Raw genomic sequence first — 25472 nt, 5'->3', positions numbered from 1 at the left:
TGCCTCCAGGCCCGGCTCCTCCTGTGTCTCATCAGGTGCTGGACCTGTATATTGCACCACCTGCCCCCCATCAAGCATCTCATTTTGGCCTGTGGATCTTCAGACCATGCTAGTATTGAAGACTTTTGCCACATATGTAGACTGCCCTCATCATCATATTTCTATTACCCTGGGTAATTGCATGTATCTCCATCTTGTTGGGGTGCTCACCCCCTCTCTTGGGCACTCCAAGGGAATGACTCCTTTGGGCAGGAAACCAGGTTTGGTCACCACTGCCTTAGGACTTTCCATAGCTTTTTGCCTCCCCCTTGTGGGAGCTGCAGTTTAGCATGGTAACCCTGCCCCTGTTTACTGTTTCTCCAACTGTCCACTGTCTTTCTAGCTGTCGCTGTTATTATTAATATTAATATAACATAATACTTTGTAACAATTTGTAAATATCTATGTACATATTTATTATTATTACATAGGCTATTAATCTGTAAGAAAAAGGAATAATAATAATAATAATAATCATAATAATAATAATAATAATAATAATAATAAATGTACTTAGAAATTACACTGTACATCAAACAAATTAAACAAATCATATTTATTAATCAATTAATTTAAATAATATACATGTTGATGTTGCTACTATTGAAAAATATACACTGTTGCTTAAAAGTCACTTTCTAACTCCATGGTTTTTCCTGATATTTTTTTCTTTCTAAATTGTAGAGCCAGTTTCATAATGGTGCTTGATGGGTTTCACAAATGCACTTGACAATACTGTTCTTGCAAGAACTATTCCAGAAAGGCTGACCTCTGTGTCTTAATAGCATTCAGGTTAATAGCTTATGTAATATTTATAATAATAATAATAATAATAATAATAATAATAATAATAATAATAAATATTATGATTATAAAAATTATGATTATTAATACTAATCATCATTATCCCTGAATAATGCATGAAATGTCAGTTTATAATCTTACATATCTGAATACCTTGTGCAGTATAGTTCGCAGGAAAAGAATGAGTTTGTTATTCAAGTTCATGATTCTGTTTTTGTGTTTGACCACAATTATTATCGTTGCCTCTGGCATCCTCTTTGCCTCTTACCTGATTGGATGTGATTTGACCTTGACTACTGCCTGCTGATTTGCGTGATTGTTTGTACCGTTTTAATAAACGCTAATCTACATCTGCATCCTGCCTCTGCCCCATTTCCTAATAGAGATTATATTTATAAATCTATGTAATGCACAGGTCACATGGTTTTGTAACAGGTAGAGATTTACTGTACCATTGCAGTAATGTCTGAAACAGTCAGAACTCTTCAATTTACATACGCTAATACTTCTCTCATAAATCTCTCATAATTTCTGACAGGCAGGAGATAAGAGCATGCCAAGAATATGGGCTATAAATAAACTGACAAAGCATTTGGCAATGCCAGTGAGATCTATATTAAAGAGAAATAGGCATTTGATCGCAAAACATAAACATCATTACACCTTGTTTATACCAAATTTGGCTTATGTGGAGAGAACCTGCTCATCACAAAATAATATTATATGTAATCTTAAAATGAATAAAGAATTCTTATTCAAATCAAACAAAATGTAGTTAATAATCAATAAAATGCATGAATATCCTACTTTAACAGAAGAACAAATGTCTTATAGCAAGTGGGTTGTTAATGTAGAGTGAAAAGATACTGAAAATTTGAATTTGAAAAAAAAAGTAAACACTTCAATATCTCACCAACCACTTGGTATAGTCTAGCTAGTCAAACTGCAACTCATTAATTTGCCTGTCATAAAAGGGGCTGGAATCACACTGCACATGGTTCTGGAGACATGACTGCCGTTTACAGTTGAAAAACTATAAAAGTTAATTTATAAAGTTACAACTGAACACTGAAATTGGATTACGAACTGTCCAAGATATTATCAAAACCGGGAAGGACAGTCGTGAACTGTCAACATTGTGAAAGAAACATGGCTTGTAAAAAGTCATGAATGGACATGACATTAAACGCTTAGTGAAGCTGCAGGTAAATATATATATATATATATATATATATATATATATATATATATATATATATATATATATATATATATGGGGGAGGGGGGCAGGGGATTAGTCCAAGCACTGATATACTTGTAAATAGTGGCTTTAGCACTTCAGGGTTGTGTGTTCGATTCCCACCTTGGATTCCCACTGTGTTTGTGGAGTTTGCATGTTCTACCTATGCTTGGTAGGTTTCCTCTGGGTTTTCTGGTTTCCACTCACTCCCACAGACATGCAGATTAGGCTAGTTAGCGTTCCCAACCTGCCTGTACTGTGTGAAGATATATAAATATATATATATATATATATATATATATATATATATATATATATATATATATATGTGTGTGTGTGTGTGCTTTGCAATTGATTTGCAGCTGTGTACAGGGTAAAGCGATGTAGAAATGAGCGACTGGAATTCAGCCACACTCATTCCCACCACCAGGGGGCGCTGGCGCGCGCTCTCTATTTCTCCGGAAGAAAATCTCTCTGCTCCTCTTCTACTTCCTTTTTCCCCTCAACGGAGTTTAGGTATGAGAGCTGGCTTTGTTTCTCTCCGCTGAATCTTAGTCAAATCTCGGATTAATTTTAACCATCCACTTCTAACTTCGTCTAATAAACACTGTCCTGATGTTTATGTTTACTTTTATGCCGCTTTGTGGTTAAATAGTGTTGAGTTTGTTGGTGAAATTAAACTTAAAACCTTCAGGTCTGACTGCCGTCATATTTAGGCCTTAGACGTGTGTATACGTGTGTGTGTGTGTGTGTGTAACCGGCAGCCAGTGCTTAAGTTTTTTAATTGCTGGAATAACTGTGGCAGTGACTTTATGGAACTGTATAGCTGTTAGAATTGTAGAGGTTCTTTTTCCTGCGCGTGAACTCTCCTGCTGTCTCCATGGCCACGGCCGGCTCTTGCACACGTTAGCGTAATGGCTAACTAGCTAGTTGGCGGTGTATTGGTTTTTTGACGGGTTAACTTCCCTAAGTAAATAATGTTATTAGTTTAGTATTACTATTATTATTATGTAGTTATGAGTGTGGTAGTGTTGGCTCGCTAGCTGAGTAACACTGCCTCAGTGTGTGAGGTTTGTACAGGATTGTTGTGGATGAGACAGAAGTGTGGAGCTGGAGTCTGAGCCTTGACCACGCTGTGTGTTCTGTTAAGGTTTGGTGTGTGTGTGTGTACCAGACTGATTGTGTTGTGTGGTGTTTTCAGGAGGCACTATGGGCCGAGTGATCAGGGCGCAGAGGAAAGGTGCGGGCTCCGTGTTCAAAGCCCACATCAAGCACAGGAAAGGTGCTGCTAAACTCCGACACATCGACTTCGCCGAACGCCACGGCTACATCAAGGGAATTGTGAAGGTAAGGGTTTTTATTCCCAAGTCCTTCAACTCCCAAAGTCCTAAAAACGAGGGATAGAAGAGTAAGAGTGTGCTTCCATCTATTTCAGGACATCATCCATGACCCTGGCCGTGGAGCTCCGCTCGCTAAGGTGGTCTTCCGTGACCCGTACAGGTTCAAGAAAAGGACTGAGCTGTTCATCGCAGCTGAGGGCATCCACACCGGCCAGTTCATCTTCTGTGGCAAGAAGGGTAACACCAAGCAAATAGCTCCATTCTCTTTTTTGTATTATTCATGTAAAAGTTTTTAATCTTTCATACGCCGTGAAGTGTCGACATGTTCCATGGAGTCACGTTGTAATCCTCTGACTTGCAGCTCAGCTGAACATTGGTAATGTGTTGCCCGTCGGTGCCATGCCCGAGGGTACCATCATCTGCTCTCTGGAAGAGAAGCCTGGTGACCGTGGAAAGCTGGCTCGCGCATCTGGAAACTACGCCACTGTGATCTCGCATAACCCCGAGACCAAGAAATCCAGAGTAAAACTGCCCTCTGGAGCTAAGAAGGTCATTTCCTCCACCAACAGAGCTGTCGTTGGTATGTGAAACTAAAATAATGCAAGCAAAACCCTGCTGCTGAAATGAAGTTTACATGTAGAGGAGTTGAACTTGTAATATTGAGATGGACAAAAAGTATTCAGCTGGTTAAAGTTCAAGTGTGACATGAGGTTAATAGAAAAATACTTTAACTACACAGTGTTTTATATTACAGCCAGTTTTTCATGGTGATGAGTGGTAGTGATGTTTTGTAAAAGTGTGCAAAATTAAGCCAATACTGTCCAGTCTCCTGTATGTTAAGTGTTCTATTTAATTACTTTCAAAGGTGTTGTTGCTGGTGGTGGTCGTATTGACAAACCCATCCTGAAGGCAGGCCGTGCCTACCACAAATATAAGGTTAAGAGGAACTGCTGGCCTCGTGTCCGTGGTGTGGCTATGAACGTAAGTAGCATCTATCTATATATATTTTTCCCCCACTTTGCGTTGCATGATGTTTTTTGTTAACTGTGAAGGAAGGATGTTTAGGGTGCATGTTATTTTTAGATGCCAGTTTTTCTTAAATAACTCGTCTAGTTTGCCTGCTTCCACCCTCACTTTCTTAAATTGTGCTTTCAGCCTGTTGAGCATCCCTTCGGTGGTGGTAACCATCAGCACATTGGCAAACCCTCAACTATCAGGAGGGATGCACCTGCTGGACGCAAGGTCGGTCTCATCGCTGCCCGTCGTACTGGCAGACTGCGTGGAACAAAGACGGTCCAGGAGAAAGAAAATTAAACTATATCTTCATAATAAAATGTCATACCAAGTCAGGCGTGTCTTTTCATTTTATCTTGCTAATTAAACCTGCAACTGTTTGAAAGTATCAAGACTGAGCACATAAGTTTAGTGAGACTAATTATATATTTTGACAGCTGAGCTGATTAACTTGCCTAGGGTAGCATGTTTGCATTTTGATGGTTTAGAATTTTGTACAACACCTACAGGTTCATCAGCAACTTCAGTACAGGCAGCATGTAGAAATGTAAACAAATACACATTCAAGATTTAGTTTCTTTATTCTTGAAGGGCGCAATGTCTGTAATAGTTCTGTGCACAAAAAAAAAAAAAAAAAAAACCTCACAAAGTGAAAGTTAACATTGCGACTGTGGCTCCAGAATTCAATGTCACTATGGCCAAAACAAAAGTCAGCAAAAAAGGGCAATGAACTCTGTACAGTCATTAGTTTAAAAAGAACACAAGGACAAATGTTCCTCTTAAATCAAATTCTATTTTTCCTTTCAGTGAAATACAACAAAATAAATTCTATAAAATAAAACAGCAAAATATTTAAATATAATATGGTGGGCAGAATAGTTTCATTTGCAGGAGTATTTGGTATTTTGAGATAATCCAGAATGCTTTCAAGTTACCAATTAAATACAATATTTACTGGTGTTTACCCTTATTCCTAAATATTACCTTATCTAGTTTAAGTTGCCATGTAACTAACCAGCAGTTCTCTTAAAGTATAACCCTGCTCTGTCCATTCTGCTCCAATAGAGTCCCCAGGCAGAATCTGTGTTCAAGTAGAATAAGCATGTGAACAGACAGCACCTGATGGCTATCAACTTTAGTGGCCAATGATAATCACTTTTTTTCTTCTTTTTTTTTTCTTCCCCCGTTTGTCTAATACAAGGTTCAACCATGGAGAGACAAACAAGCAAACTGAGTATAGTCCACTAATGCTCCAGGCATCCTGGCATAGCAAACTGTTGCATATACATTTTTTTTCTCTCTAAAATTCCTATAATTCAAACTAAACATTTATTCCCACCAAGAACTGAGTGCCAAATGTTAGGTCAGAGGATACATATGTGCAATTCAGAAGCCACTTGTTTCTTACACTGATTTAAAAATAAAAAAAATTGCAGAAGTGGTTTGGGGAGAGGGAACGGCTTGTCAAAATAGCTGTCAATTAGGAACTACGGCGGTTAGGATCACAGAACTTCCCTTTGGCTACACTAGTTTGGTGTGAAGCCATGCTAAAACATTACAGCATATCAACTAGAGCTTTCAAATGATTCAATTAATACCAAAACAGGAAAGGCAATGAAAGAATCCAGAACAATGATGTATCACCACTTATGTCAACCTAGCATCAGGATCAGTCAACCATTCCATCATGCCTACAGTACAGCCATCTCCAGCTCCAGAGGTGGGATAGATAAACCAAGAGTGGACATGGATTAAAATAATGTAGAGCTGAATGACCAAAAGGTCCAAAAGGCAGATCAAACTGCACAACTGAGCACAGGTGATTAAACAGGGCTTTTTTTTTTTTCTTTTACAATTTTTTTTTTTTTGCATTTTTGTAGTTTTAAAGTTTTGTAAATCTGCAAGTCTCCAACCAGCATGTGGTGCTGATGGTTTTGAACAGTCAAAACTATTAGAATATGTACACCACTGTCACATGAGACAAGTGCATCAGGCCTGGCTTGTTATGCCACCATACACCATCCACTGCAGGCAGGTTGTAATACTGCAGGGCAGACAGTGATACTCCACCCCAGGGTGAGGAGGACAGGGAGCAGAATTTTTCTGGAGAGATAGTCTGTGGAGTGACGCTGCATGGTGGGGCCTGGGGCCTCGCTCTTTGATCGAACGTCTTGCGCTCGGATGGAGGACAGAATGAAAACGTGGTGCTACTCTTTCGTCTGGGCAGGGGGCAGCTCTTCTGGGGGCTCCCAGTTCTCTTGTGCTCGTGGACCTGGACGCTGAGGATTGTTCATATGCTGTGCTGCCGGGCCAGTATAAGGCTGACCGTGGGGAAGGTTGTTTTGCTGAAAAACGGACAAAGCCCACCTTTAGTGTCACTTCAACACAGAACTATTTAAAATGTATTTTCATCAATAGGGATGGTCCATTACCTGTTGATACTGTGTCCCAGGAGAGTGGGGATACAGAGACGTGTCTTCTGGTGGAGAGGAGTCCTGGTCATCAGGGGCCTCTTGCTCATCCTGCTCCTAAAAACACCATTTGCTCATTAACCTTTAAGCACATTTATACTGTATATTTGAAGATGAACAACAATCGTTCAACACAAGTTTGTGATAATGACTGCCTAGTTTTAGTGAAGCATTGACTAAAAAGGCTGGCTAAGCAGATTTGTTGAATGTGAATAAGGGAATTGTATGCTATAGCTAGTCTCGCATATAAAGGAAAACTTCACAGATAATCCTGACAACATTTAAAGAAACCTGGCGGCAGACAAAAAGAAAATCAGCTATACAACATGCAAAATTATGGTTCCTAAGAGAAACATACCAACAAACATGACTGTGCATTAAATAACAGATATAAATGTCCTGAAAAAGGAAAACCTACACTTCTCTTGCATGCATTCTAAATAGTCTCTGCACCCAGTTATACAAAGACTTCTAGATTTTGTCCTTTAAGACAATCATTAGGTTAATATTTAACATTTTTTTTTTTTTTTTTTTTTTTAAAGGCACTCAAACACACTTCTTACACAAGGGACAACTATAACACTATAGCCAAGGCTTAGAGTTTTCGATCATGTTGTACATGACGATATGGGAAGAAAGAGTTTGAGTTCATAAACACATTGATATCTGGACAAAAGACAATTAATTAACAGTGGGGATTGTTTGTTGTGGGAGTGGGTAATGGATTTAGCTTCCCCACGCGCTGTGAACACCAATAGGTTACGCAGATGGCACGAGTGTGGCCGGGGCATACGAATCTTACAGTGTGTTGCTGCTGGCCTGTCACTTCCCCTGGCAAAAGCTGCTGTGGCGAGGACAGCTTCCGTCCTGCGTCCTCTTCGGACACCACCTCGTGCTTCGATAAGTGACACTAGTTTGAAACGGCAGTTAATAATGTATTCGGTATACTACACAAGTTTCAATTGATTCTTTAACATTATCAAATTTCTATTACTTAAATCAAACAGGCGTCGATTATTAAATAAACAAAAATAATTAAGCACTTCTATAACAGAAAATAAAGAATAAACCTTATCCATGTATTTTAGCAGTGCTGACAACAATACATCTACTTTCTGTCTGGGAAAATAAAAAAAGAAAAAGGAAATGTTTTCGAAAACTCAAAGCCCTACCTATAGTTCAGTACTGGTTTACTGTGGTCACTTAACTATGTTAAAAAGCACAACCAAAGACTAATAAAATTTAATAACAAACCTTGTTAAAATCCCAGTTGTTCTTGTGATAAAATAATCATGTATTTAATTATTTTTAGCATGGATTTATAATGGTTATAAATGAGTAAGATGTATGTTGAATCAAAACATCTAATAAGTCTATAGTACCAGAATGGAAAGTTTACAATTAAGTGTTTTAAGTGCAATTAATCAACTGATTATTTATAGGTTCAAGAAGTAAAAAAAAAAAAAAAACAACCAAAAAAAACAACATAAAATTTAAGCTATGTTTAGAAAAGTATGATGTGCCTCTACCAAGTCATTTTATCTCCTGATAAAACATTACAACGTTAGCATTTGTATGGGCAGGGTGCATTATCCATACCTCCTCTGGGCATAGCTCACAGGCCTTGGCTAAAGTCATGCGGGCGCTGTGGGAACGCTCCAGGAAGTAGCCATTGGAAGTTTCATTGCTCTGAACAGGAGGTGACCAGTTGTTATAAGTATACTGGGCATTGCCAGTGTATGGTCTGCGCTCTAGCTCATCACCAAGCCACTCTACAGCCCATGTCCACTTTCTCTTCAGGTCTCCATTACTCTATAAACACGTACAGAAGAATGTTGCATTAATGAGTATGGAATCATTAATACCTTTTTATTAACGAGTGACTTCAAATAAACTTGCACATGTATCGTCAGTGTTTCCCACATACAGTATACCTGACGATCCTTTTTAAAAATCTGTCCACTTGCGTTTGATTAACTAGTAGCGGACAGTTCGCTCGTGCACTAGCAAAATAAAGAGGTACAGGTGCCGTAGCATGAGCCTGGTGTATCCGCGCTACGTGAGCCGTACTGTAAAACGTTCAGGAAAATCGTAGTGACTGTTGCATCAGGATCCGTGCAGCAACACAGCGCTGAACCAATAATAATAAAAAATTTAAAAAAAAAGTCCTGCTCGTGTGTGTTTATGGAAAAGGCTTTAAACATCTGGGTAAATTTGGGGTTTTTTGATCGGTCATATAGGACCAAAGCTATTATTAGTTTTAAAACATGCACTGGAATATAGGAATGATGTCTCAAAAATGCAGAAGTAAACATGTGCGTTTTACTATTATTGTTGTTATTAAGTCACAGAAACAACAAAAACTGTAAAAACACATGAATCTGTGCCATTTCTTTGCCTATGTGACCTTTTTATAAATATATATTTCAGACTTTTGGGAAACACTGATGATGTTCACTCTAAGTGGTCATGGGTACCTGAAGAATCTGATAGGCAACTGAGCAGTTGCTGAACAGAGCCACCATGCATTTGATGCACTGGTAAGCTCTTTTCTGGTAGTGATTTTTAGAGCGCTGGATGGTGTCAAACAGGCCATCACGGTCATCTGGAATGCCCTTGAGCACATTGTGGATCCTGGATGATCACAAAAAGAAAGAAATGAGTAACAATGCAATTCACAGTAGTAGTGCTGGTTTATAAGCTGATAGCAGAGCACAGGCTGACCTGTGAGTTTGCCAAGAGTCTTCAACAAGTAAAATCTGTAGCAGCAAGTCCAGGTAAGGCCTTAGCTCATACGTGTAGGAGTAAGCAACCTAATAAAATGGGCGAAAAACAAAACCAAAACAAACAAAAAACATCAGTAGCTGAAATGACATTTAAATAATAAAAAAAAAAAAGCATGCTACTTAGGCTAAGGAGCAAGCAAAGAATTAAATACTTTTGTACATACTGTTCAATAAAAAGAATCAAATATATTTGTACGTTTTTTTCTATAGCTAAATTTAACGTGGAATGTTCAAACACTTCTTATAAATGATAACAGCTATGAAGTTATTTAATCACCACACTTTTCATGCTGATTAGAAAATGTAAGAACCACTCATGCCTAAAAGCTTCAAGCTTTCACACTATCTACTGCACCAGAGACTTCTTCCAAATCTACATAATATTTACACACACAGCATCACAAAAAAATTCATTACCAAAAAAAATTAAATAATTAATTAACTTTTTGTTCTTAAATACTGCCCATGTGGTGGTGATGAAGAAAAAACACATTTAAATAAATCAAATTCAAGCTTTCAACTTCGTCGTATTATACACTGCCCGGTCACACGTTCTAATAATTCTTTAGAAAGCTTTTTGCTTTGATTATGGTAGACATTTCTCATGGCATCATTTTGATAATCCTATGCAATGACAACATTAATCATATCCCAAAGATAGTTGTGAAGTTAAGCTCTGTTCTCTGTGGTGGATAATCCATGTGTGAAAATGATGTCTTATTCTCCCTGAACCACTCTTTTACAATTTAAGCCTAATGAAACCTGGCATTGTTGTCTTGGAATACGCTTGTATCATTAGGTAAGAAAATCCATTGATGGAAAAACCCGATTATTCAGTTCACGCAGGTGGACAGCTGACCATTTTTTGGGCACATAACATTGCTGAACGTAGACCTGCGAAAGTAACTCCAGATCAAAACACTACCCCTAACAGACTTGTACAGTAGGCACTATGCATGGTGGGTGTATCACTTCATCACCTCTCTTATTACCCTGATGAACCCATTACTCTGGAACAGGGAAAATCTTCATTTTTTGGCCACATGACCTCCTTCCAATGCTCCACAGTCCATTCTTTATAAACTTTAACTATGAACTTTAACTATAACTATAAACAGTAAAATTCTACTGTTGCTTTTTTGATGATTCCATTCCAACAAACATTTAAGTGATCTCTGTTATGAAATGGTTTTCCTGACCACATTTCTTCCCTAAAGATGATGGTTCACCACTATCCTTTCAGACCAATGCTTTGACCCTTTTGAAACAGAGCAACATTTCTGCCAGGATGCATTCTCTGGCCATTTAAGAAATAAGAAGCTATTTACTGCATTAAATAACTTGTTGGCAGCTGAACTATATTAATCACTGGCTCAATTAATATATGCTCTTACATGTTTGGTTAGTTAAATGCAGGTGGTGAAGGAATAAAAGTTAGAAGGTCGAGTAGAGTGTTCTTGGTTCTAGGATCTTTACCTGCCACAGCAGTTCACTGAGCACAGTGGAGGAGAACTGTGGGTTCTCCCAGCAGCAGAAGCGCAACAGTTTGATGGTCTCCTCCGAGTTACTGCAATCCTCAATGATCTTCTTCACATAACTGGTACGCACAAACAGAATCTCAGCCACCAGCTGATGCAGAGGCATGATGGGCTGAGTCAAGCTGGGATCACCATATGGGTTTGCAAGAGGAGGGTTACCTACACAAGATGAACATCACAATTATTTTTAACAGAAGATTTGGTCGGGTATAGTAAAAGTATTAATGATAACAGCTGCTAATGTGCCCTCAGCTCCAGGTAAAGCCAACGAGGCTCAAACACCTGGAGATGGCTGCTTTGTCAGTCACATGACACTGAGCAAGGATGTGAAATCATCATCAGGCAACAAAATAGCATATACTAAGAAAGGGGAGAAAAGTGGTGTGAAACTCACCATTGATTGAGGACTGCATACGTGATGTTACGTCACAGCAACGGACCAGCTGCGACACCACCGTGTACAGCTTTCCTAGCTCAGCATACTGGTACTTAATGGGTGGGCCTGGGCCCTCATCCAGAGCCACCAGCATGAAAGTAGCTGGAACACCGAGCTTCAACAGCTGTGTCTTCTCTGCCAAACCTGTGCCAAAGATTAGAGGTTATATGAACACTGAATAATTCCCAAAACCAAGTGCTGGCATTCTACGCAACCCTTTCCAATGAGATCAGCCCCTTTATCTTGGCTTTCAGTCTGGCTAGTAAGGGAATGCTTATAAAACAGGTGTTAAAATCCTTACCTAGGTTGGCGTACATGACAAACAGATTGAAGTACTGCTGCAGGTGACGGCCATGCTCGGACACCTCTCTCCGTAGTAGGTTGAGCACGGCACGTAACAAGTGGTCACTTAGGCTCAGGTTATCGCAGCCCTGGCACAAAGTGCAGAAACATGTTAAAGATAGGTATTTAAATGTTTTAGTACATCACTGTTTAAATGGTCCGTTCATAATGGATCTGATGATCTCACCTGACTGGACGGTCCTGGTGAGGCAATCGGTGATGGATACGGTCCATCTTGCAGAGAGAAATGTGCAATAAATACAATGAGCTTGGCGAAGGCCCCCCGAACCTCGGCACTAGGGCATTCGAGTAGGTACTCTGAGAAGCGGTTTGGGTAGGAAAATAGGGCGCTGTGTGCAAACCAGCAGCGTACATTCTTGCTGTGTCGAAGGAGAATGCACAGGGCATCATACCTAAAAATAAGACATACAAAACTTATTGTTTAACATTTTAATGATCTACATTGAATTAATAAACTTGGGTTTTTCTTTTCTAAAATAAGAAAAAAAAAAAAAAAAAAAAAAAAACCTGGATGATAATTAAAACTAACCTAATCACCAAACTAATGATGGGGAAAAAAAAACATTAAAACCAAAATGTCAACAAACGTGCTTTTAAATACAGATTTAAATGTCTTAGAAAATATTTAATCATCTGCTAATGTCCCACTGCAATATTCCAAAATGCTAACGTACCAATCGCTGGCTGGGCCACGGACCGCTTTCTTGGTATGAAATCCTGTGCTGAAGAGGAATCGAGCAGCGAGCTGAATGCTAATCTTGGCCATTTCTTCTGCTTCAGGCAAAAGATGGTCTTGTCCTAATTTAATTACAATAAGGGACAATAAAAATAGGTGCACATCAATAAATGAACACAAACTAATGAATTAGACACTGAGCATTTTAGCACCATTAATAATTCAATACATGCATGCCACTACATTAGATGGATAATTTTATTTAAATTAATCTCTTTCTAACTGATAACTTCATCCATCATCCAAAGACTTCATAGTTTTCTACATCAGCAGCTTTTGTCATCAGTCCAAAAAAAATTATTTATATTCATATTGTTAAAAGTTCTAACTTAAAAATTGCTACCGGTTGTACGTTATGGGAATAATTGCATTTGTAAACAAATTTAAACACATTAAGAACATTAAACATTTCAGGGACGCACTAAGCAGTTTTAATGTTACCTGGTGGTGGGTTCAGATAGACACTATTACAGGTTAGGAGTTTCTTGATGAACTGAAAGTACTCGAGGCTGTACTGCATGCGGCTGTGCATAAACTGCACATTCTGCTTGCGTACGCTGCACTCAATGGCTGGGGGCATCTTAATCTGGTGTGGCTTGCTGCTTACGGACAGCTCGGAGATGTACTTCACCAGCTCCCCGTCCTTATCCAATGAGTCCATGCGCTCATAGAACAGGATGTAGGCATTCCACCAGCGCTTCTGCCTCCGGTAGGACATGCGCTTCATCATGTGGTCGAACACTTCCCCCATGTACTCCCCCCCAAAGCACTGGTTCTTCATCTCTTCATCATCGTCCATCTTGCATTCTGTGACATCGCCATCGTCAAACTTGTACCAGCGATTGGTTTCACCTTCGCTGCCGCTGCCATTTCTCTGGATAATGTAAGAGTAGTAGTGGCCACCGCTGGCCTGGCCCGAGTGCACCAGCACTCCCACAAGCCTGTAGCGTGAACTGCATGGTGCTTCTGGCTCAGAGGGTTCATTCTGCTGGATGACCTGTATTTTTATAATCAACAGAAAAATATATCTCATTATAAGATAGATCAGAAGGCTTTGATTAAACACTGAAATCAATATGACTTTAATAAATAGAGTACCTGATTCTCAGGGTGGACATCAGAGCCTTCCAGCTTGGCCACTCCTGCTACTGTATAGGGTTCCATGTCCAGCTCTCGGGGAAACTCAAAGTAATCATTAAATTTAATAGCACATTCCCGTTCCCAGTCATAATCAAATCGCTTCAACTGGATGGCCAGTACTGGAGGCAGTTTCTTAATGAGCAAGCGCTTCACTGTGTCTACCTGTAAATTGCAAAAACAGGGTTAAAATTGTTCAATATTGAACAAATGCTCTGATCGCAAAATTAAACCCTTTATTAAAAAAAAAATTGCTTACTTTCTTGTTGCATTTTTCACAGTGGTAGGCATTAGCTCCCTCAAGCAAGTCACCCTTCACATACTGCTCCATGGAATCAAGCAGATTCTGATGATTTCTGATATCCACATTCAGTGTTGTAAAGGATTCCTCACATTCATACCTAAAGAGAGATATGTAATAATTGTAAGTAAAAACATTAATTCACGGCCACGTGACCACGTGCACTGTTTGAGCCAGACATACCTATGAGGGCATCCCTGACAGATCTTCTGATCAGCAAAAGAACCGCCAAGCACTTTACTCAGCATGGCAGGATGGCCCAGTGCTTTTAAAGCCTCATCTAAACTATCTACAAGTGAGTTGAAGAACTCCAGGGCATCATGTTGTTCTCTTAGATTCACCGGCTCACCCCACAACCTGCATGGAGAGAAAGGGCCACAAAGCCAGATTAGATCACCAAGCTTCACTACCATCGGTTTCTACACGCCAGACAAGCATGCAGTCATGAGAAGCGGCTAGGTGCCAGGAAATTACGCAGCAGAGTTGTCCGAAACAGTAAAAACAAAACCTTTACACACAGCCAAGAATAAGGACATTTACCTAAACTGTTTCCAAAAGCCCCTGGGAACATAGTACTGGAGTCTGGAAGAAGCAAGATGTCCGAAGATCACCTGCAGGTGGCGCAGAACCCCAATGTTGTACTCTTTCCTGTCCTCTGATTTACTGAGTGATGGCTTGTCATCAAATTGGTGGTGATAGCTGAAGACCTCATCACGTGGATCGACATTGCTCTGCAAAACATTAGCACTTACTGGATATCCCAGAAACAAAATCAGGGCTATTTTCAGCAAGCATTATATAAAGGGAAGCTCATTTCTGCAGAGTGGCAACCACTTTTCACCAAAACCCTTTATACTGTACATGAGCCAGTTGTGAATGAGTCACATGATTGAGGTTTAAGAGAAGCTTCAAATGAGGGAGGGGGGAGGGATGCAGGACTAGCTTCCCATTTCAATGTTAACACTTGATACATGTGCAAATTTGCCCTCAGCTCTAGGCACAGACACCCAGAGATGGCCAATTTATCAGTACACAACAGTGAGAAAGGATGATCATCATCATTGGGCTATGATTTCAGAGTATTTATAATAGAACATAAAAAAAGAAAAGAAAAAAAGTAGCAAGGCAAGAAGGCTCCTTTAAAAACTTCATGCTTCAGAAGCTTTAAACTTTGATTTGACCACGTTTAGACATACACACAGTGCACTAAACCCTGAAAGGTCATTAATACCTCATTATCTTGTTTCTCATCCCCAGACATGTCATCATCCACATCACTGCCTGTGCCCTCAATAGCCAAGATGCCGTTTCTGATGGGTGGGATCATGTAGAGCTGTTGAATGACAGAGTTCATATAGCAAGTGGCACCCGCATTCTTCAGTCCTACAAAGCCTTTAGTGGGTCTTGGGCCCACTGGTGGCAAGTACTCCCATTCTGTAAGTGCCTCACAACCTGCAAGAGGATTGTAAGGAAAGGCACAGAAGGAAAATAATATTTAGGCAATTCACATGTGACAGGCAACTTACTCATGATCATCTCAGTTTATGCTGAACTACCCTGAAACTAAATTTCTTCCAGTTTCGCCATTTTAGAGAAAACTATTTTAATCCACATGGGTTATGGTCCATACCTGAGTAGTACATGTCAGTTAGGGTGTCGACAATCTGCCTGAGATTGCGAACGCATCCAACAGCAAGTGCGACTAGAAGTTCAAAGCCAGCCGTGATGGTGGCAGGACTGCTACACACGGGTATGGCCTGCTCAGGGGGAAATTCTCCACTCTTCATGTACTGCAGATACACATTAGAGGCTGGGAAAATGAAGTCATCTATCAGCTCCTAGAAAGAAAATATGGCAGTGGTAAGCAAAAAAAAAAAAAAAAAAAAAAAAGTGACAAGAAAATCTGTACATCCAATTCTGATGCCAAATATGAAAACCCCCTGCCTCTCAACTAAATCTGAAAACAAAGCGTTTAAATATAAACCAGGACTACATGGCTAACCTTGATAAGGTTGGCTCCCCCCTTTTCACAACCTATATAGTACTTCTTTTCTGCTGTCTGGAAAGCCAGCAGCTCCTTTGTGACACCAATATGACCCTCTAATATGGTCTCTTCCACCCCTGTCTCTCCAGTTCTTTTAACTTCATCCTAAAAAAAGCAAGTAAAAAGAAACAAGCCTTGAGAATGTGTGCAAGTTAAACCAAAGTAGTTTAGGGAAAAACAGTCAAATTTAACCATACCTTGATTCTTTTTAACCAATCAATCTCATTGTTGAGAAGAACTTCTGCATTAGGGAGGTTGATATTGCTGTTGTATGCGTAGTTGAGCAAGTGCCTTAGGAGGGTGAAATAATCACCAGCGTGCTTGGCTCGTTCTTTTGCAGTGCTCTATAAAACAAAACATCTATCAGCAAAATTGTGTTTTTCAAACTGTACATCACTTTCCTTAAGTTATTTATCCTGCCAATTCTTAAAAGTGATTAACACTTACACCTAAAACTGTGAAGAGAAGAGTAATAAAGAAAAGTAGAGGCCTGTGACCCATGCAACACCTAGTGGCCATGAGGAAGAATTGTTCTTGGGCCATTTGGCGAACAGACCTGGAGAAAAAACAACAAAAGAACACAATTAATAATGGCCCCATGATACTGAGCAAACAAGAGATTTCAATGGGCTGTACACATGCTGAGGGAAGATGTGCTACTCACTTGCTTTGACAGTGCAACAGTAAATCAATGATGAAGGTCTGCCAGGCCTTCTCTTTGCTAAGTGCATCTAGCGCAGTCGGGATAAGAGCAAAGCACAGGGTCATGACCTCCAAGGCCTCACAGCACACCTGCTCATCCTCTGCATCTGGTTCATTCCCTGCATTGGTCTACAAATAGCAATAATTTAAATCACAGTAAGAACACATTGCTAAAACATTTAATATTTGAAAAACAAAGATCACTGAAACCACATACATTAATAAAATTTAACATTAATATAGTACCTTCTCATAAATGTTGCTGATCTCCTCAATGGAACTGAAGACAAGTTGAATAGAACCACAACCAGAGGCCCAGACAATCTTCTGAACCGCTCTGATCACGCCGATGTCTGGGATATACTTAGAGGCCTGGAAAAAATTCTGTGTGAGAAAGAATAAAAACTCTTTTTTTTTTCCTTTTATTAGAAAAATAAAAAAAAATTAAGATGACAGAAACTCTGAAAAACAAGCAAAACATAAAAGGATAGCATTTAATGCTTCAAAGTCAATCACTGTAAATATGGATTTTCTTCAGGTGAGCCTAAAAAAAAGATCCTCCAGACTGTGATCTAAAAAAACCCACAAAGTGTTTACTGTTTGGAGGTGCGTTGACCCTTTTAAGTATACCTCATCAGAGATCTGCTGAGCCAGACGGATGGCTACATTGCGGAGCATGCACTCAGCTGAGGGATTCGGGATGTTTTGCAGGGCGTTTTGAAGCACCAGCGCCTGGTCATGAGTGGCCTGGTTTATCTGAGGAGAGCCAGAGAGGGGACACATTGTTCAGTTTGATTTAAAATAAAAATTCTAAATAAGGCTCAAAACACTGTCAGAGGAAGAAAAGTAAAAAGAAAAAATAAATATTTTAAAAACTAAAAACTTTGCTTGTTGGGGAAAATAAATGACCAAATAAAATCACAAATACAAGTTTAGATACAGACTGAGATTTGATCACAAATATCACAATCATTAAAAATGATTTTCTGGTAACTATATTTCCCTAGATTATTCCCTAGAAGGAAGAGCATCCTATTTCAAAGTCTATCCACTCAGAGATGACTTGCACTTATTATGAAGGACAGGCACGGGCACCTAAACTCCCAAGACACCATACACTTTTGACATTTGCTGAGACCTACACAGAGTCAGTATGGTTTAAATATGATGGAAAGTGTTTAGGAAGAGGACCCTTAAGCAAATTGTACTGAAAGGTCACATTTGCAGAGATTATTTTTTTTTTTCTTTAACCTTACATTCAGAAGCTATTCTTCAAAAGAAAAAAAACCTTAGCACACAGCTACTATAATTTCTTTTATCATTAATACATGCAAGTCAAGAAAACTGTGTGAAGCTCTAAGGAAAAAACTTACAGGTGATACTGGGATGTTGCCCTCTGCCACAGGCTGGCAGGCTTCAGCCACAGCCTTCACATGACCAAAGCCCACGGCTGTAAGCAGGAGCTTGGCTATTTTTAGTGCATTGAGATAGGCTCCTCTGCGCGTCTCCATGTCAGCATTTGGAAGAAAATTATTTCGGGTCAGCATGCTCAAGACCAAAGGTAAGCCACCGCTCCTCAAGAAGTTGTACTGGAAGTCACTAGCATCCTCTCCCAGTGTGCCGCTAGCTGGCATCAGTAAAGCATAAACCACCTGCAAGCACAAACAAATTAAACTGTGAATTCAGATGTACCAATTTGTGAGACTATCCTAAAGTATGATAATGTCTGTACTACCACTTAGCTTTTTGATGAACACAGACTGACAGAGTAATTAAAATAATTATTGAAGTGTGCACTTCTGAGAGAACAGGCACAGTAGACAAACCTCTATCAGGTAAAGGACTTGTGAAGGTGATGGACCAAAGAAGCGGGAGTCGAGGGTGGGGCTAAGACTGCTTTCTCCAAGTTTGGCATGATCTAAGCAGATGGCTCGCAGGTTTTCCACTGTAGTGTTATCTGGTTAAGAACATGACAAGGGCATAAATTTTGCAATCCAATCATTGTAGCTAGCAAAGGCACAGTCAGAGGAGACCAGCTAAATCACCTGGAGGCATGAGCTTCATAAGAACCCGAGCTCCATCCCGCAGAAGAGACATGTTGAGATTACAGCCCAGGTCAGCAACTTGCCACAAGAAAGAAATGTAGCGCAAGTGCAGGGACATAATCTACAAATAAAAACAGTGCACATGTTAATTAACGGCAACACAAACATTTGTAACTGTTTTCTGCCAAATTGTCTGGACAAGAACATTTCTGGATTCATTATAGATTATTAAAGGGACAGGGAAGCATAGAGCTTGACTGTGACTAAGGAAAATTCATGGTCCTCACCACTCCAGGAAGACAGCTCTCAACTTCAGGGTTTGGTCCATCGCTATAATGGTTGCCATGGTTCCCTGGGGAGCCGGTGGAAGAGTCAGAGGAGCTGTCTGGGCTTGAAGGCATATTGGCACTGACCTGCGTGAGCTTGGCCGTGATGAGCTTAAAAAAAAAAAAAAAAAAAAAAAGATAATGAAACACCATGAGAATCATCTTCAGCTCATAGCTGTTTTGCTTCAATGTAACAAAACAGCCAAAGAGGTGTAAAATTCTTACTGTTTTGTCTTTGAGATTGAGTTGGCCGATCAATTTCCTGTCATCAGCAGGATCGATGATATCGCCACCGATGAAGAGCTCGATCTTGGTGTGTGCACTGTTAGCCTTTATTCGATTGAGAATGCAGCGTCTCACAGAACCGATGGTGTCGTTGGTGTGGGACCAGATATCCAGATCGTCTACCTGCCGACCTTGGTTTGGAAATCGCACAATCAGGGTGATGTGCTTCCCACGAAATGCTCTGCAAAAAGAAAACAAGAATAAAAGAAAGGCCACAATTTAGTACGACACTGGGTACAACACTAAAACTGAAGTCTTTTGATATGGGCATATGTGAGAGACCTGGACATGGGCAAGATGGTCCTTTCCTCGTGGTAGTCACTGTCACATTCGGTAATGTACTCCCTGAGCACGGTGAGAACGCGCACCATGCGGATGGCCTCCTGCCTAGCACAGTTAATGCTGTCCTTATCTCCATCCAGCACACACAGAGTGTCATAGGAGGCTTTGAGTCGGTCAAAGCAAGACTGAATAAAATCTTCATGAATCTCCACCTGCAGACCAACACAACATAATGCTGACATCAAATTTTTAAGCTTGTAATTTTTTTTTTTCTGTTCAATTTTCATTTAAAAATCATCATCCACAGACATACCTGTACCATAATGCAAAACTTAAAAAAAAAAAATAAATAAAAGTGGATGCCTTACCTGATTGGCTTGTAATTTTGGTCCAAGGTTTGTATAAATCTCTTTAAGCAAATCAATTGCTCGGTTAGCAATGTCATCACTGCCTTGGATCACAACCTAAGAGGGGGGAAATAGACAGATTAGGAGCTTTCCTATGCTCTACTGCAGAACTAAACTAAAATACATGGAAATCAAAGTTTCTGTATCAACAAATACACAAGACTGGTTTATATGAGGTGATGCATCCACATTAAGCCGACAATCTAATGCTCAATTTCTGCTTGGTGCATCTTTAAATTTTAATTACAATTATTTAACATCATATATTTCTACAGTTAATGGCAGGTCTGTGGGGAAATCAGCATGATAGTTTTGTAAAAATAAAAATCTACTCACTCACATGCCACATTTCTCAATTCTGATTTTATAATTTTTTTTGGTTAGGTAAAATTTGAATGTCATGACGGTTCACATTCATAATTACAAATGTGGATGCGTCTGTCCTCTTAACCGACACAAATGCGAACATGTATATCTCACGCCATCTGCACTAAAACATGTCAAGTTCCTGCAACCACGCGCTCATTTTAAACAACAGATGAGATTTTAGCAAATAAACAATAAATATATGCTTAGGATTTTGCTCTGAATGATGTATTTTTTGAGGACCAGAAGAAGTATGCAAGCTGTTTTAGCAGCTGTTGCTAGCATTGGTAAGGAAATCTCTGTCCTGCCTGTAATGACTGACGTCAGTGTGCGCTTCACGCATGCGCAGAGACAAAAAGTCACATGAATTCCGATCTGAGTCAAGTCACATTATTGCATTTCGGATACGTTTCCAATCCAGAACCAGATATGAATAAGACCACATATGACTCAGATCCGATCTTTAAAAAAAATAAAAAATAAACACAGCCTAGTAACATGAAAATAGATCATTTAGGTATTGAGGAGAAAGTAAGGCTAACAGATGTTCAGAGATTAGAAAAACACATTAAAACCTTGCCATTTAAATACTGGCCTGGATGGAACGACCTGACAAACAGCCTTATTTACATGCTGCTATGTGAGAAATGCAATGATTTAATGAGACACACACTATTTCATGTTCCTCTAAAATATAGAAACAAAAGTCACGTTTGCTCCTCCATTATGTGAAAATAACTAGGTCACAGCCACCCCAAAATCCATGTTTTACATTAAAAATATAGAAATTCAGTTGCCAGGGTAACACATCTTTTGTATGATTATTTTCAGAGGCTGACGCATGTCTTGCATCGTAATTTGGGTTTTAACCCCAGAAAAGAGGAGTTAGAAATCTCTCATTTAAAAGTGTCCCTTCATATAGTTATGACAAAAAGCATCATACTAAGAACAAATTACGCTTGTACATGCAGAACTGAGCAAGCCATACCTACTTTGGGCTATAAAAACTGGAATAAAAAATAAGAAGAACTAAAAAATAAAAAATAAAACCTGATTGTCCCAATCATCAAAAACAACAAGCCTCGACATTGACCACATACCCTCCACAGGTATTCCAGTCCAATCAATTCCAGGTCATCCATCATATACACTCGGCGCTTGGCCACCAATTTGCCCTCTCTGCAGTTCACTGCTTTAAAGAAGCGCTCAAAGCATTTCATGCCGTTTTCAGTAAGCAGAGACGGATCCAGCTGGAGCACGTTGTTCTCGAAAAAGTCCTTATTGATGTCAGGGTCAAGGTCCGGCTCGTCCCCCATCAGTTTGGAGTACCATTTAAAGCAGGCTTCACGATCACACAGAAATACTGCATTCTCTGCCAGGCACTTCCAGATCTGTTTGGCCTGTGGGGCACAGAGCCACAGCTGCCCATCCTTTAGCAAGAACCTGAGGAGAAAAGATGAAGACTTATTGGTCACTTGCACATAAAGTCAATAATTCTACTGTGTGGTACATCAGCTTGTTAACAAGTTAGGGTCAGAGTGCATGGTCAGCCATAATGCAGTGCTCTTATAGCAGAGAGGGGTTAAGGGTTTGCTCAAGGGCCCCACCGTGGCAGGGCTGCGGTTTGACCCCTGAACATCTGATCAGTGACAGAACAATGTTTTTGTACCTTTTTTATTTTTAAAACATGCATGTGAAATGTACACCAAATTATAGAAAGACTGACATAAGTACAGCTTATCTGAAGTTGTAGCAACAAGATTAAAAGGAGACCCGAACTGTTACCCTAAGCTCAGGGCTGTTGTAACACCATGTGTTGTAAACTAAAAGGCTGCCATCCAAGTAAGTAGTTCATGGTGTAGAATCCACATCTTTATGCTGATACGTTTGCATGTGACAACATGGACAAAAAAAAAAACTTCTAGAGAAAAGGCATGTTTGGAGGAGTAAAGGTGAGACATTCAACCCACTTGTGAATTCTATACCAACTGTTAAGCATGGCAGTGGTTGCATCGGGTATATTTACATGTAAGAATACATGTAAATGCAATACTGCTAGTGCATTAAACAAAGTTGAAGGAATAACGAAGGAGTAGTATTACCTGAGATTACTTCAGCATAGCCTCAAATCATCAGTTAGAACTTGGTCAAAATTGTGTGTTTTAATAAAACAATAACTCCAAACATACAACAGAGGCCAACTTGTGCCAAAAATGTGCGGCAGGAATCCAACTAACTGAACTGAAAATGACCAATTCTGACTCACCAAGAGGAGTCATCAAATATCCAACCAGAGATTTGCCAGAAGCTTGATGATGCTTACTTAATATCACTTGATAAAAAACTTCACACTAAACTTATGATTACGACCCTGTGTTAATTTCAAATAACCCAAAATAAATTAAAACCTATTAATCAAATTATTTGGATTTTCCCTCTATTCAAGATGCTTAATAATTCTGCTCCGGAAATGCAGAAAGAAAAAAAAAAAAAAAAAAACACAAACAAACAAATTGACATTGTCCTAATGAGATTTGATGTAATCACCTATGAGCAGACATTTGATGTAACAGAATACAGGCACTTCATTACTATTCTTACATGTAAATATACCCATATATAGACTTTTATTTGTAGTTTCATTAGAGGAAACGATTGAGCAATTGTGCGACTTGCGTTTCCCTCGAAACAGGCCTAATATAACAAGTGTTTGAAATCAGAAATGAACCTGTGTGCAAACAGCGACAAAAAACCAGCACATTTACAATCGGGAACCGGGCAGAGAGAGAGAGAAAGAGAGAGATTTTTTTTTTTTTAACTATGAAAAGGACTACTAAGAGCTAATACAAGCCCTGTACTTTAAAAACCTAATATTAAGTTAAATAATAAAAGTACTGAAGAACTCCCCTGTAAATTTACTTAAGTACTTTACTTTTTCTTGAATTATATTTGCACAAATTAAGCTCTCACATTTGCCCACATCTGGCCATGAGTCCAGAACACTTAAAAAGTTTTTACCCCATCTCACTATTTGCTATGAAAAAGCATGTCTTGGCAAGAAATGTTAAGATTCAGTAACTAAAGAAGCTTTAAATCTGCCACGAATGTGTGTAATAAACGTCATTGTATGCATTGTAATCAGATCACTAGATTTAGCCTTTTTAGCTATGGCTATCCAACAACAGAATTCAAAATTTTGGCTCCTACAATTCAATATGAATTAGCACAGACCACCATCAAGTCATAACAATAGCACTTTAAACAAGTTTTTTTTTTTTTTTTTTTTTTCAGTCAGTAATTATGTTGTAATTGTCTTTTGAGGCGGGGATTTGTTCAAACTCTGATGAACTTCCTGACTCTTTCTAGACTTTTCCTAAGTAAAATTTTATAATTTTAATATATATCGCACCACATATCAAATTGGGGAATGTGAGAAAGCCACCTTAGATAACATTTTTTATACCACGCCATCAAAACATTTATTTAGTTTTACACTTATTTTTAAAATTTCATAACATTCTTTTTTTGGGGGGATTTTTCCCAATTTTCTCCCCTAATTTAGTCATGGCCAATTTCACCCCATCACTAGGGGGCTCCCTCATTAAGGCTGTTACTACCACTCAGCTCGGGAGGGCCAAAAAGTATCATTTGTTTCCTCCGAACCGCGTGACGTCAGCCAACCGCATCTTTTCGAAATGCTTGCTCACGCACCAGGGGCGGAGTAACACACTCGGAGGAAAGCGCTAGCCGCTTCTTCCGCGTGCGCGAGCTCACAGACGCCCCTGATTGGTTGTAGAGCCGTAATTAATGTGGGAGTGCGAGTACCTCTCATCCCTCCCCTCTGAAAGAGCTCTGCCAATCAGCAGATGTGAGAGGAAAACAGCATCACCGGGGTTCGAACCAGCGATCTCCGGATAATAGGGCGAGCACTTTACCACTGCGCCACTCGGAGGCCCCCATAACATTTATTTTTAACTTTATTCCTTTATTCATTAGCATAGTTTATTGTGCACTCTACATCATACGTCATACCAATAAGATCTGCTGCTTGTGTGTACGAGTCAGGGGTTTTGTAAAGCCAGAGGTGCCCCAGCATCACAAGGGGAACCTACACTGTATTGGACTGAATGATTTGCATTTTAAAATGTTATGGCTGATCGGTCAAATAGTCAACATGAACGAGATTTTAAAAGACTATTCAGACACTGAGAAGATACTCTGAGGGGACAGGGAAATCCAATTAACATCTGTTAGGATATAGAGCGTATTCCAAATGCAACATTTCGAGAGCTGAAAAACTTTAGGCATCATTCAAACATTTTCATTAATTATTCTCATACCTCAAAAAGTTCAGACGCTCCTGCACCTCCTGCACATGACTGTATCGACTTCCAGGCCTGACCGTCTGAGGGTCAAAGTCTGTGTGCTCTGCTGAAATCACAACACAATCAAATCTTTCCAATTCACCCACAAGCACTGAGGAAATTCTTAACTTCTTTACCTTTTATAACCTTAAAAAACCCACCTTTGGAGAACTGTCTCATGTTCTCCATATATGCAGACAGATTCTCAGCTACCAGAGTGACCAGTGCATGATTGTGCTGAAGTTGGTTAATAAGGTCATGGCGATAAAAAACATGTGGGCTCCTCTGGGTTTGACTGTAATTGAGAGGAGGGGGGAAACAATAACAATAAAAGTGCATAAAAGTCTGGGGCAATCAGCTGTTTTTCAGCAGTGTCTAAAATTTTGAGGAGGAAAGTTAAAATCAGAAATCTTGTCAGATGAGATTTGAAGGGGTGGGGGGCAGCA

At 39.5% G+C, this 25472-nt stretch overlaps 2 protein-coding genes across 12 annotated transcripts in view; one reads left to right on the top strand and one right to left on the bottom strand.

Annotated features, from left to right (window-relative positions):
- Positions 1–2527: 2527 nt before the first annotated feature.
- rpl8 (ribosomal protein L8) lies at positions 2528–4769 on the top strand. Its single transcript, XM_053497274.1, has 6 exons — positions 2528–2599; positions 3285–3430; positions 3519–3660; positions 3785–4003; positions 4289–4404; positions 4579–4769. The coding sequence occupies exons 2-6, from the start codon at positions 3293–3295 to the stop codon at positions 4735–4737; spliced, it is 774 nt and encodes a 257-aa protein (XP_053353249.1). The 5' UTR covers positions 2528–2599; positions 3285–3292; the 3' UTR covers positions 4738–4769.
- A 230-nt stretch (positions 4770–4999) lies between these two features.
- Positions 5000–25472, bottom strand: part of usp9 (ubiquitin specific peptidase 9) — a 35035-nt gene continuing 14562 nt past the window's right edge. For 2 of the 11 annotated variants that reach the window (XM_053497263.1, XM_053497267.1), the window contains 34 exons: positions 25188–25321; positions 25003–25093; positions 21763–22105; positions 20258–20353; positions 19890–20101; positions 19548–19788; positions 19284–19433; positions 18997–19117; positions 18778–18908; positions 18325–18603; positions 17582–17707; positions 17198–17335; positions 16914–17080; positions 16697–16805; positions 16447–16593; positions 16208–16354; positions 15836–16043; positions 15437–15657; positions 14746–14936; positions 14389–14562; positions 14164–14305; positions 13866–14069; positions 13209–13764; positions 12706–12829; positions 12198–12423; positions 11970–12099; positions 11627–11812; positions 11171–11391; positions 9633–9721; positions 9386–9542; positions 8508–8720; positions 7711–7818; positions 6870–6965; positions 5000–6782 (listed from right to left, as the gene is read on the bottom strand). In XM_053497263.1, the coding sequence (XP_053353238.1) occupies positions 6645–6782; positions 6870–6965; positions 7711–7818; positions 8508–8720; positions 9386–9542; positions 9633–9721; positions 11171–11391; positions 11627–11812; positions 11970–12099; positions 12198–12423; positions 12706–12829; positions 13209–13764; positions 13866–14069; positions 14164–14305; positions 14389–14562; positions 14746–14936; positions 15437–15657; positions 15836–16043; positions 16208–16354; positions 16447–16593; positions 16697–16805; positions 16914–17080; positions 17198–17335; positions 17582–17707; positions 18325–18603; positions 18778–18908; positions 18997–19117; positions 19284–19433; positions 19548–19788; positions 19890–20101; positions 20258–20353; positions 21763–22105; positions 25003–25093; positions 25188–25321 (6016 nt within the window). In that variant the 3' untranslated portion in view covers positions 5000–6644. The remainder of the gene's footprint in view (positions 6783–6869; positions 6966–7710; positions 7819–8507; positions 8721–9385; positions 9543–9632; positions 9722–11170; positions 11392–11626; positions 11813–11969; positions 12100–12197; positions 12424–12705; positions 12830–13208; positions 13765–13865; positions 14070–14163; positions 14306–14388; positions 14563–14745; positions 14937–15436; positions 15658–15835; positions 16044–16207; positions 16355–16446; positions 16594–16696; positions 16806–16913; positions 17081–17197; positions 17336–17581; positions 17708–18324; positions 18604–18777; positions 18909–18996; positions 19118–19283; positions 19434–19547; positions 19789–19889; positions 20102–20257; positions 20354–21762; positions 22106–25002; positions 25094–25187; positions 25322–25472) is intronic. The other 9 variants (XM_053497264.1, XM_053497268.1, XM_053497266.1 and 6 more) reach the window with 6 other exon arrangements.

Source organism: Clarias gariepinus, chromosome 5 (assembly GCF_024256425.1).
Source record: "Clarias gariepinus isolate MV-2021 ecotype Netherlands chromosome 5, CGAR_prim_01v2, whole genome shotgun sequence".
Taxonomy (NCBI): Eukaryota; Metazoa; Chordata; class Actinopteri; order Siluriformes; family Clariidae; genus Clarias; species Clarias gariepinus.
This window is presented reverse-complemented; position numbering and strand designations above follow the sequence as displayed.